The sequence below is a fragment of the Pinus tabuliformis genome, chromosome J, assembly GCF_031772625.1.
Source record: "Pinus tabuliformis cultivar Carrire ecotype Pingquan chromosome J, CPIR1, whole genome shotgun sequence".
NCBI lineage: Eukaryota > Viridiplantae > Streptophyta > Pinopsida > Pinales > Pinaceae > Pinus > Pinus tabuliformis.
This window is the reverse complement of record NC_142295.1, coordinates 579,992,451-580,005,182: the sequence shown is the minus strand read 5'-3', so window position 1 is coordinate 580,005,182 and position 12,732 is coordinate 579,992,451. Positions and strand designations below refer to the sequence as shown.

Here is a 12,732-nt window from a genome sequence, read left to right as displayed (position 1 = left end):
TGGTCGCTCCTGCTCCCGTGCTCCCCGCTCCCGCTCCCAAGTAACATTGGTGTTGACTCTCAATGCTTGTAAATGTCCAAATAAATGGTGATATATAGGTTGGTCATTGAGACATTTGGTTATGACATCATTGTCCATGAAAAGACCATTATGGTGCTAAATACGCTTCAAATTCAATTTATTTCAAACTTTCAAATTCCAATGTCTTTCCTTTCTATCTATTTGTTATTCGATGGAAATATAGTTCCTTTAATTTATACATTGTAGATATTTGGTGGACAGCCTATGTAAAAGAGTCCTAGATTTATATAAACTTGCATTGTTTGGTGGACAGCTTATGTAAAAGAGTCCTAGATTTATATAAACTTGCATTCAAATACATAGTGAAACTTGCAACTCTTCAAGGTGCAATCACAACGAGAATGTCTTTAAAAAATTACTCCAACAAGCACAAGAAGTTAGAAATGTTCAAACTAAATTTTCATTTATTATAATTCATTAATTTTAATTTATGATCTTCACCCTCTAATTATAATATGATCCTCATACATAGTAGATACCAGCTGTCTTATTATGTGGTCTATGTCTACAACAATCTCAAGTTGTGGGTGCGACAGAGCCCCTCACATGAAAGCCATTTACGGGATGTGATCGACACCATGACTCTATGGAGGGTGCAGGCCAAGAACCCCATGATGGAGTAGGATGTCAGTGTACTGAAGGAGAAAGAGAATGAAGATGCATCACTCATAGTGCAAGCACATTTTCAGTAGCAGATTGACAGTGTGCCACAGCAACTACATCTGCATAGATGGGCAGCGGAAGAAGACATCTCACTTTTGCTTCCATCTCAGCCCCAACATGAGCACCCAGTAATTCCAAAGAGAGGTGACCTTTGCTTATTAAAGGGGTACAAGAATCAATGATTTCCTAGTGTATTTATCGTAGTAGTATCTATGACTCATACTGAGGAATCATGAGATACATTTATTATCTTTTTGATGTGATTTCGTATCAGTGTCTCGGGACATCAAACTAAGGATAGATATCAGAATTCAGTACCGTGTATCATTTTGACATCTTATACATTTTATATATTAATGTTATTTTCATATTTATGTGGCAATGTGTTTGTTTTATATTGTTGTTGCTTTAAAAAAATAGTATTTTTGTATTTTTTAAGTTTCCCAATATTGTCGGATATTTTTCCTGATATTGCCAATAAGTGGCATTACATACCTCGACCATATATTCACCAACACATTGTTTGCAAAATTGTTTAGAGTCTCATAGCTATAGAAAATATAAAATCCTTCATTTTCAGCAGCCAAAACATAGAATTCTTAGAAACTATTGAAGGATTGATTATTCCCAATCCACCCCTTAATTTTTGTTAACTTAATCTGATATTACATAGCAATTATCATGCAATAAAAACCCAAGAGTGAACTAAACATTCCATGTTCCTCTTCTTTTATGTTCCATGCACTAAACATTACATGTCGCTGTTCTTAAGTTTCACAATGTAATAGCTAAAAAAATAGTGCCTATTTGCTGACATTTTCAACAAGCCACCATTACATTTCAGGAGTTTCAAAATGGAGCCTTCATTACATGTAAGTCATCTGTTTCATAGTTATCTGTTGCATATAAGCTTCAACAGTTTCAAAAGGGTGCAATCTTTGATAAAACTTTCACCTTGCAAGGCAAGAGTTTAACGATGTAGAAATGATGTTTACATCCAATTTTCTACCTGCACATTGCAATAGCTGAAATTCAGAGTCCAGAACCTCAATAACCAAGAAATAAAACATGACAAGCAAATAACAGAAAATAGTTGCCTATGACAAATCTTGCCTATAAATACAATCTTATTGATCCGATCCTCCCCTGCTTTCCACTTTCGACCTGGAATGATCTCATATAACTCTCTAACTGCCTGCCAGAATTTTGTTAACGCAAATCAGCTTCAATAGTTTTCTTAAGACAGTTGACATGTACAATTTTCTGTCATGGGAAGAGAACTTGTGTTTTACTAATTTATAACCAAGTTTAAAATTGTAGTCATGGTCTTCACACAACCTGAGAATCAAATTCCTGTGAAAACTAAAGGAAGAATCCATCCCCTACTCGTAAGAATGTAGATGCAATAAGCCAACCATCAACAACCTGTATGATGTGAACTTCATCGGAGCCGAGGATGTTTAGAACACCTTTGCAGCGGTACACCTCCATGTTGCCCTTTCTTTCCCAAAGAAGCTCTTCAAGCCATGCGTTCACCTGAAAGAGAACAGCCTCTTACAATAACATTTGTGCACTACGAGATGCTTAACAAGAACAATAGTATGTTCAATCCACATCCCTTTTCACTGTATCATATACACAAACTCAAGCAAGAGCTTTGTTTTTAGTATTGGTCTCGAAACTAAAGAATGCACAACACATACAAGTAATGTCAAACAATTTTGCATCTTTACAGAACAGATAGGGTTCACCTAAAGGAGTAAAGAGTACATTCATAATGATGAGAGCTTAATATTTTAAATTTTAAGAGAGACAGAATCCAGATTGAGAATCATTGACTGAAGAGATCCACAGTTGAAGATAACTAATACATATGCTGGGTAGATTGTCTGTCATGGACCACGTTAGCTTCACTCAAGGGTGTAGAATATGTTGAACAAATGATAGATGATGGAGAACTTATGTATTAGTGGTCCTAAGGTGTCTGCCAAATTCACTACTAGTGGATATAAGAATCACCATTAAAAATGGGAAATGCATACCAAACTCAGGTTTCCATTTTTAGGACAATAGTACGTGGATATAAAGTTGGGATTATACAATTTCTATATCCACAGGCGTCTCCTATCATTACACTCTTTTGTAATCATTTCTTTTGTCATTTCCTTAAGTGCAAGTAAAATATTGTCTACTTCAATGTATAATTAAGCTGTATACCAGATTCTTCTAGGTCCCTTATGGATTTTGCTTCGCTCATTCATAGAGTTTTCCTATGGTTATGTCTTCTCCCATCAAGTAACTGTTCCTCCCACTTTTCAAACTTCCTTTCAGTTGTCTTTTCCTTTATCATTTTAACCACCTTTTCTTCACCCTGCAGTACCTGTTTTGCATGGTTATCTTCATTGGTTTTACTGATGAATTCTAAATTCAATTGACTTTCTTCAAAAGCCAAATATGATTTAAAACGTTTATTGCTCCTTGACCATAGAAAAACATGCATTTAATGACACTAAGGAACTTCAAATTCAAATCTTAATTATTCCTTAGGCGATAACTAAAGAAGTAAAACAAATCAACGAGTTAAAAATCGAAATTTTTTATGGGCCATAGGCCGCATTAAAAATTTTAATGTTTGAGCGAAAACCCCTTAATTTATTTCATTTTAAATCCTTAGTCGCAAATTTAAAATTTTTAGAATTTTTTAATGTTTAGGATTTTTAGGTTTTTCAAAAATGTTATGAATTTTTAATTAATTTTTTATGATTTTAATGAATTTTTTAAATTAGAAAAAAAAAATGTCAAAAGGCTAGATTTTTAAAAGTTTTTTAATTTTTTTAATTTTTAGATCTTTAAATATATTAAATTTTTTTATTTTTTTTATTTTTTATAAGAAATCAAATTCAAAATGAAACAATGTAAAATAAAATCAAAAATGAAATTTTAATGAAGTAAACTTTAAATGAAATCGAAAATCAAAAAAGAAGAAAATAATTAAAAAAAATGTACAAACCCAATGGTAAAAGTAAAGAAATATAGACAAATGAAACAAATAGAAAAATCGAAATGTGTTACAATTAACCCTAACTCAAATCATAAACCTATACATTATGCAAATAAAAAAAAAATCGAAATGTTGTTTTGTTGAATGCAGGTCCGGATGGTGGAAGGAGAGCTCGAAGGGAAAGCGAGAGACTGCGATGGGAGGATGGACTGGAGATGAGCTCGACGGGTTTTTTGCAGGTCGACGGATGGAGGAGGGTTCGAGCTGCGGTGATGGCTGCGTGAGGAGCAAATAAAGGGTTAAGATACAGCATGAAAGGCTGGACAGCAATGGTGAGAAGGGCAGGTTAGGAAGAGCAGACAACATATGGAGCAGCGTGAGAGATTTAACTGCAGTTTGAGGAGGAAAGGCTGCGTGAGGGTATGAAGAAAAAACAGTGGAACGAGGGATGGCGTAGGCTTGAGGAAATGCGTGAAAGGGTTGGAGGATAGCTAGACAGAGGGAGAGTTAGCAGCGAGGGTAGAGGAGGTGAAGGGGCAGAGATCTAGCAACAAGAAAGGTTGCGGATAGGAGCAGAAACGAGGGTTTGAAGGCCAAGGGAGAAACACGAATCTGCAGGGTTTGATGGCAGCGAATGGAGGAGCCGCGGATCTAGACAGAAAACGCATGAATAAACCCAAGTTTTTCCAAATTTAATAATAAAAAATTAAAAAATTAAAACCCAAACTCAGAAAATAATTTTGAAATTTTCCAGAAAACAACAGTGAAGGCGAATTCAAGATTTTCTGCTTAGGGAACCCCAGGCAATAGAGAAATTGCAGCCTAAGAACCGAAGAGAAATTTCCAGATTAAGATCTTATACCTCTGCTTAATATTTACCAGTGAAACCCCAGTGAAATTATCCAGATCAAAACAAAATTATGGAATCCACTTGCTTCAGATTTGTTAATGAAACCCTCACGAAATTTCCAGATCTGAAAATAAATAAATTTAAACCCTTGGATTGCAAAATCTAGATATGATCCCTGCAAAAACTAATGTTGATGAACCCCGGAGATCCAGATCTTAACCTTTAGGGCCTAGATCTGGACTCTACACAATTTTCTCCTTCAGATCTATTGCTGCAAGACAACAAGAAACACCCAAACGATATATACAATGACCTAAAAAACTAAAACCCAGAAAACCCAAGTCAGAAAACTAAAAATAATTTTACAAATCTATGTACATAGATGACAAATCTATCAGATCAAGGGAGTGTGAGTCCAACTCCGCTCCAAGATCTGATGATCTAAAGCTCTCAACAGCCAGATCTACCGATTTAGCACAAAAACAAAGAAACAAAAAAATTTGAATTTTAAAGGAGGTATTGAACTCAAAACCCTACATGCATCACCCATAAAAAATATCTTATGATAAGCCCGAGATCAAATCAAGCTAGGCTCTTCAAAAAACACGGATCGGGAGTTGATTGGTTCCATCGAAAACTTCCCCAAACGTTTGATGATCTAATAATCAAGGATTTCCTGCAAAACTCAATTTAACCATCAACATAGAGTGAGAAAACGATAATAAAATTCAAATAAATAGAGATACCTGTTATTATATTCAAAACTTAAATTATCTTTCAAACCCCAATGACTGAGCAAGATACCTGTGATCAAATCGCTCTTCAGAAAGCTATCATCAATGGCTAAAAAGAAATCTATGCATGAAAATTACACATCTTACAGTGTTTCCAGGAGGAGTAACACCAACAGAAATTTAACCCCAAAGTCTTTCTTTATTGCTCATAAAAAAAATTACAAGAGAGCTTTTCGCTTAGTACACGATCCAAAGATCAGAGCTTTTGACTGACAAATGACCTCCTATTTAAATATAAATCCTCCAATGGCTAGTTCGAGTAATCCTCGTCAAAGAAATCTCGACCATTGTTGAGGATCAAAATTTCTTTCAATCTCATCCATCGAAATTTTAAATTATTAAGGAAACTTGAATTTTTTAATTTAATATATTTTAATTAATTCAAAAATTAAATTTTTGAATTAATTTCCTCAAAATTTTGAGTTTGACTTAACCCCAAGGACCAAAGGCTTAAAATTTAACAAAATAATCAATTTACCTTAGTCCTTGGACCTCTTAAAATTTAATTTTTAAGGACCAACGAATTTTGCCTTCGGAGAATTTAAATTTACCTAGGACCTAGAATTAATTAAATTTTTAGCTTAGGATTTTAATTAATTTTGGCCAGAAAATTTAATTAATTAACCTATGAAGGGATAAATTATTTTTCTAACCCTCAAGACACTTTACATCATGATTTTTACATTTTTTATATCTCAAGGGGGAAAACCCATTTGCAAAAGACCCTCACAGACTACCCAGTTCTGCGACATAAATATAATCTAGCAGATCAAGCAATTTGTAATAAAATAACCTAACCAAATAGTTAGGATTATTCCCAAATCACTTTTACATAGACTCGATCTAAAACACTAGGACTCCCCTAAGATCCCAGTGACAAAATCCATTCCGGCTTTGGGGTAAGGCTGAAAGAAAACTCTGTCGACCATCCGAGAATAGATCAGTGAGACAAAAAACCTCCCGGAATGTAGATCGTCACCAGAAAAATAGGTTTACCTAGGTAATTACATACACAACACGGATCTACTGAGATTATTTACATTATACACATGCAGAATGGGTTTACATTATAACATGATCCTCATGATGATGATGATAGTTGGATGGCAGGAACACATCGATCAAGCACTAACCCTTTTGTGAAAAAATGGGGTGTAATGCTATGGGTCGTTGACACGTAGTGGTCAACAAACCCAATAGCTCAATCACGTTAACTTTAAAATTTGCGAACCCAATATCACAAGTCTCAACAACGATGGCAACGTAGATTGAAATCCATAGAGAATATCAATGAATGGAAACGAAGATGGAGAACCACTACATCAAAGAAGTATATGTGGTGCATAGAAGAATGGCAAACTGGCAACTTGACAATGGCATAGATAAATTCTCTCCTTCTGATATTGTATTTCTTCATGGTTATTGGATCAGGAATTCACTATAAACACAAGGCCTACCTGCATTTCAATTTAATTCTGGTTATGCCTAAAGAGAGTTAATGTTGAAATGGCTGCAACTTGGTTCTAATGCTAGCAGAGTTTTCTTGAGGCCAACATAAAGGAGAGCCAAAAAGAAAAAGGATTATGAAACAGCTTCATAATAACGATTAATGGAATAAATGAAAACTAAATACTACAGAAATAATTTTATAGAAATTAGATCAATTATCATAGTAACCAACATTGTTTCCACAGCAAGGCCTTGACTGACAGCTCTCTCTCTTATTAGACCAAAGCACAATGTTGGCGAGACCAATGACTATAGACACCTTCATCAATGTCTCTCAAGGTACATACAGTTGATTTTTGGGTAGCATCGAATGTGCTCTAGCTCTGAAACTTTATGGAGGGGCTAGAACACATGAGATCTCCAAGACCCAGAAATCGTTAGGAGAAATTCCACCCGAAGTGCATGTTATTCAAATAATTAATTATTTTTAAATTTTAATGGTGCCTAAGTTAAAACTTAGGAAATTAAAATAATTAAAGTGAATTAATGTAAATATGGGTGAGAAGCGTCTAAGTGATGAGGATCAAGTCTAATTTAATCTTAGCCATTGATTAGAGATTAGATCACGGCTGTTGATTTCTCAACAAGAAAAGTATAAAGGAAGGCTTGGGGTCAATTGGAGAACACACACAGAGAGAGCAACACTTGAGCTAGATCAAAATTTTGGGGTGTGGTTTGCTGAGAATTTCGGAGTAAGCTTCTAGTGCAGAAAGGGGCAGTTCGGCAGCGGACTTTTTTCCAAGGCCGAGAATCATAACAGAGAGGCAGTGCAGCAACAAAGAGAGACAACACAGCTCCAGGAGGGCTGATGCGGTCACTTAGAGGCAGCGTTGGGGTTTCTGTGAGGCAGATCGGGCATCAGTTCAGCAGATCGATTTCTGAGTTGGGAAGGCTCACTGGGAGGGTGACGCAGCTCCTAGAGGAGGTGATGCAGTTCCAGCGCAGAGCTGGGAGCAGCCATCGCTGCACAACACTAGGGACAGCGCAGTCACCTGTGGGGTTTGTTCATCCAGTTGTTGGATCCACCAAAATATCTGTCTCCGGATAGAGGTACTTTTGTCGAGTTTATTCTCTGTTGGGTGAGCCGGATTTGGCACCCTAGACGTATTTAGAAATCTGCTTAATAATAAAACCCTCATATCTGCTACACCAGTTTTCCCACACTAGGTTTTTCCAGGGACGTTTAGTCCAAAATTAAGCGTGTCCCTTGTGTGGTTGTCTCATTTATTTTTTCAGCACTTGATCTGCATATTGGTGTAGGCTACAATTTATTTGCATTAATATTTTCTGAATATTTCAGAAAATAACTTGTTAAAATGAAGAACACAAGTAGGTATTGCAAATCGGTTTAATACAGTAGGATTTCTGATTTGTTAGATTCAGAAATTTTCACACATACCCACTCGGGTGTTCACTGAGTATGACCTTCTAGGACTATTCTTATCTTGGGTTCCCAACCCTTAAAGAATATTGGTCCTCTTGCCTACTCTTCTCTTGAATGCCCTACACATCCTCAAAGAGCATCAGATGCCAGATGATTACCGAATCCTCCATTCTTTCTTCCCAAATGAAGACAAGAATGTTGTGTCTATCTCTCCCTCTCAGCTAGGGAAGATATGCCCATTCCTGTAAAGGAATGTACCCAAGTTCCTTCTGACCAGGAACTTGCCCAAGCTCCCTCTTAGTTAGGGACTTGTCAGAGCTCCCTCTTCAACTAGGGACTCTCCTTATCCATCATCAACTTCTTGTTGTGGGTCCTTCAACTGCTTGATCAATTTGTTTCCTTGATGTCATGAAATTCAATTGAGCTTCTTCCTTGTAGGGCATCAGCGATCGATCACTTTCCTTCTTAGTTCATCATGTCATTCCTTTCTTCATGGAAAGTAGCCTTCTTAATACATATCTGGAACCTTCGTCATATGGCTACTTCTTTCTCATCATGCTTCTTTCAGGAATTTCCATCCACCACATGAATGCTAGTTGTACTTGCACTTACAACTCTTGTTCTAGTAGCCCCGCATGGTCCCATCCAAATATTACTCGAGAAAAATCACAATATAGCATTAAATCAAATAGTACCTTACGATAAGACTTTCCATCATGACATCTTGTTGGCTTGAATCATTAGCATCCTGCATGTTCATATCTCCAAGGCCTCTCTAGGTGTCAAGGGTCCTTTGATCTTCTTCTTCCTTTGTCAGAATTCTCGTGCCTTCTTCCAGGAGATGTCTCAACATGTCTATTGGATGTTGATTCCTAGTGTCCACGTTGTCCTTTTATTCCTAATCTCTTCATCTCAAACGCTTCTTTATAGATTTTCTTAGTCAACCACCTCATACTCCATATGAGGACATTTCTCATGTTGACCTTTATCAGTGAGTGAACCATGCCTTCGTGCATTTTCTTCAATGAAAGAGATCTACCCTATTCTTGACCATGCTACCAAAGCAATTCCCCATGCTCATTGATACAAATGATGACATGACTTTAACTGAAAACATAGATGCATACATACCTCATCTTAGTTCTTTCCTTGATCATCTCAGCTTCCTTTGACAACTTCCTAGATTGAGATTACCTCAATCTCCTTTGCTTTGCTACATCTTTCCTTGCCTACATATCATCCTTTCTTGAATCCCCATAAGTGGAATTCCTATCAAGACATCTGCTTTTCCTGAAAGTCATGAACCCTCTATTGAAGATTCCACCGGAGGATCCTTGTAGTCCTCATCCTGCAAATGCTCCTTTCTGCTGATGATAGTGGCCTTCTAAGATGATTCTTCTTGATCATGATCATTCCTTTATGCATTGATGAGGTTATCCAATGGTTACATCCTTCCTACATGAATATCTTTATCTGAGCTATCTCTACATAATGCTCCTATATTCCTGAAGATGCCATTCTCATAAACCATGCATTCTATCCTACTGCTACATGTTCCTATGATACCCAAAACTTTAAAGAAGACTTATGTGAAGAAGTTGATCTCAGTCATAGTAGAGATCTGGAGTCCTCCTCCTTCTGCTTCTTCTCTTCTTCTTTCACTTCTTGGGTAATGTGGGCTTCTTCTCGTTTCCTCTTATTGTTGTCCTTCTTGAACTTAGGACAATCCCTCTTATAGTGTCCATACTCTTGACAGCCAAAGCATTGGACTTTGGACATATCTCTTTTACCCTTTCTCTGTGGACCAAACTTGCCAAATTTCCCTTTTCTCTTGGCCATAGCAACAAATGCTTGCTCCTTTGATCCCACATCATCTTTGGCTTTGAGTCTAGTCTCCTCAATTTTGCATAGAGACCAAAGTTCATTCAATGGGGTAGCTTCTTTCTTGACATATATACTTGATGTGAAGTTGCCCCATTCCTCAGTTAATGCATTAAGCACTACAGTTGTCATTTCTCTGTCTAACGTAACTTCTCCCAGTTCTTCCAGTTGGTCTCTCATCTCATAGACCTTCATGAAGTAGGGAGCTATTCCTTCTTCCTTGGATATATTCATTTTATACAATTCATTACGCAACAATATCACTTCTCCAGTTGTACTAACTGAGAATAACTCCTTCAGTGTATCATAGATTTCTTTAGATGTTTCAAGTTTGGAAACATAAGGAATGAGATAGTCCTTGATGGAGCCCTTGTTTCATCCTTATTATACTTTGCTAGGGCTTGAGTTTGTTCCTTAGTAGGAACAGTGACACTCCCTTTGATATAGTCCATAAGTTCATTTTATTTGAGAAGTAGATCAAGCCTCTTTTTCCATGCAAGGAAATTAGCAGTCCCAACCAATTTGTTGCTTTCCTTGAAAAAAGACATTTTAATATGTTCAGAAGAGGACATAAAAGAACTTACTTGAGAGAGTTGTTGTGAAGAGATCATGTTGCTTCCTTGAAGATTTGATGATTTGACTTCTTAGATCTTGGAGTTCTTTCAGATGCTTCCTTCAAGGTGCCTTATGAGAGATTTGCTTGTTGATGAAAACTTTTCATAGTGTAGATCTGGAAATCTTTAATGATGGGCCTGGACTTGAGTACCTTCCTTTGAAAATGATGAGTCTTTGATGTAAACTCTTCTTGGATGAACCTTCTTGTAGATGCCTTTATATGGAGGGCTTTCTTTTTTCTTTGTTCCCAATATGGTAATCCTTCTTGATGGATCTAGGAGAGGTGATAGTAATCGTCCTTGTCTTTGATGGATCTGATGTTTCAACCTTTGTGTGCCCTTGCTTCTTGATCTTGATGCTTTGATCTTCTATGTGTTCTTGAGATGCCCTTCCTTGATGTGTCACCTTAGCTCTGATACCATGTTGAAGAATCTAGGGCATCTAGGTTAGGATGAGATTCTTCTGACGATGATAACTATTTGTGAAGTACTTTTACTTTTCTTATTAGCACAATCTTCTCTTATTATTATTAGTGTGTGTTCTCTTACTTCATCAAACAGTTACCAAAACAAAAGGAGACAAGAACACAAGATGTTGGTTCTCAGCCAAGGCAAAACCTCTCTCTCCTAGAGAGGAAAACCCTTCTGCAAATTTCTCTTATTGAAGCTTCAATTGACAAATGCCAAACCCTAGACCCTTGACTAGTAGATCCTCCAAGCACAAGACACAATCTCTCTTTTTTAACTTCATTTTTGTCCTTCAATCAATGCCTCCTTCTATATTGCACCTTGATCTCTTTCTTCGCACTTCTTCCGGCAACTAATGGCACTTTCCTTCGCTCCTTTTCCAGCAACTGTAGAAACCCTAGGTCTCCTTAGAGACCTCTTCTTTGATGCCTTCCTTTCCTTCGCTTGGAAATCTTCCTTTTCCTTGACACTTGGACTAGATAATGAGCCTCTTCTTCTAGTATATCTCTGAGTTAGAGGCTGATCCTCTTAACCCTACTGCAGATCTGATTTCTTCGCACGTGTGGCTGATCTAGGGCTTGAAATAGACCTTTTTACTTGCCTCTTTACTTCGCTTTAGGTGTCCCCTTCTTCGCTTGATGAGGAGACTTGGATTGTTGATCTCTTCTAGCCCAACCGAGCTACTTCTTATGACTGCAATTGCAGATCTGATATGGCAGCAGAATGAGCCCTTTCTCCTTCGCACATGTGACAGAAAAGAGCCCTAAAACAGTCCCAAAAATTTGGATTTCTTTCTTCTCTTCTTCGTTGGCCTAGAAGCAACCTTTTGCTCTTCTTTGCACCTCCTTCTTGACCCTCTTCTTCGCTGACTTCAAAGATAGCTTGATGGTCTATTGGTGAGGTCGAACTGCCCTATATATAGGAGTTTGTCCCTCCTATTTGGGCCAACTTGAGCTAGTGAGGCTGACATGTCCTTAAGTGCACCAAAAATTTCATTTCTTTGAGCCGACTTGAAGAGGAGACTTGTCTTTGCTTTGGAGGATCTCTTTTGACATATTTCTTTGACTCTAATACATAGATTTACATAGTGTAACATGCCCACATGGGTCTTCAACAATTACATTGACTCTTTGACTTTCCTAGAAGCACTTAAACATGTGCTTGACCTATCAAATGGGCAAGAAACCCATTCTTGATAATGACAAAAAATAATAATTCTTTTATTTTACAAGTACAAAGATCAAAATTACATTTATGAAGACCGAACCTAGTTACAATTTCTTCAACACCTTCACTATTTGAACTAATAATGTTGTCCTAAAGCTACTTGACTTCTTTAGATTTATCTTCTCAAGATAACACCTTGAATATTATTTGTTGTGTTCAATGGGTTAACACAATTTGTACCATTTAACACCATTTGTATATCCAATAAATATGCATTTAATAGTCCTATTATCTAGCTTTTACAACTCCTTATTGAGCAC

At 36.9% G+C, this 12,732-nt stretch overlaps 1 protein-coding gene across 1 annotated transcript in view; it reads right to left on the bottom strand.

Annotated features, from left to right (window-relative positions):
• Nucleotides 1–1,348: 1,348 nt before the first annotated feature.
• LOC149228309 (uncharacterized) overlaps nucleotides 1,349–12,732 on the bottom strand; it is a 68,820-nt gene continuing 57,436 nt past the window's right edge. Inside the window, exons 7-9 of the mRNA XM_089378149.1 lie at nucleotides 2,170–2,280; nucleotides 1,858–1,939; nucleotides 1,349–1,753 (exon numbers count right to left, since the gene is read on the bottom strand). Coding sequence (XP_089234275.1) covers nucleotides 1,695–1,753; nucleotides 1,858–1,939; nucleotides 2,170–2,280 — 252 coding nt within the window. The 3' untranslated portion in view covers nucleotides 1,349–1,694. The remainder of the gene's footprint in view (nucleotides 1,754–1,857; nucleotides 1,940–2,169; nucleotides 2,281–12,732) is intronic.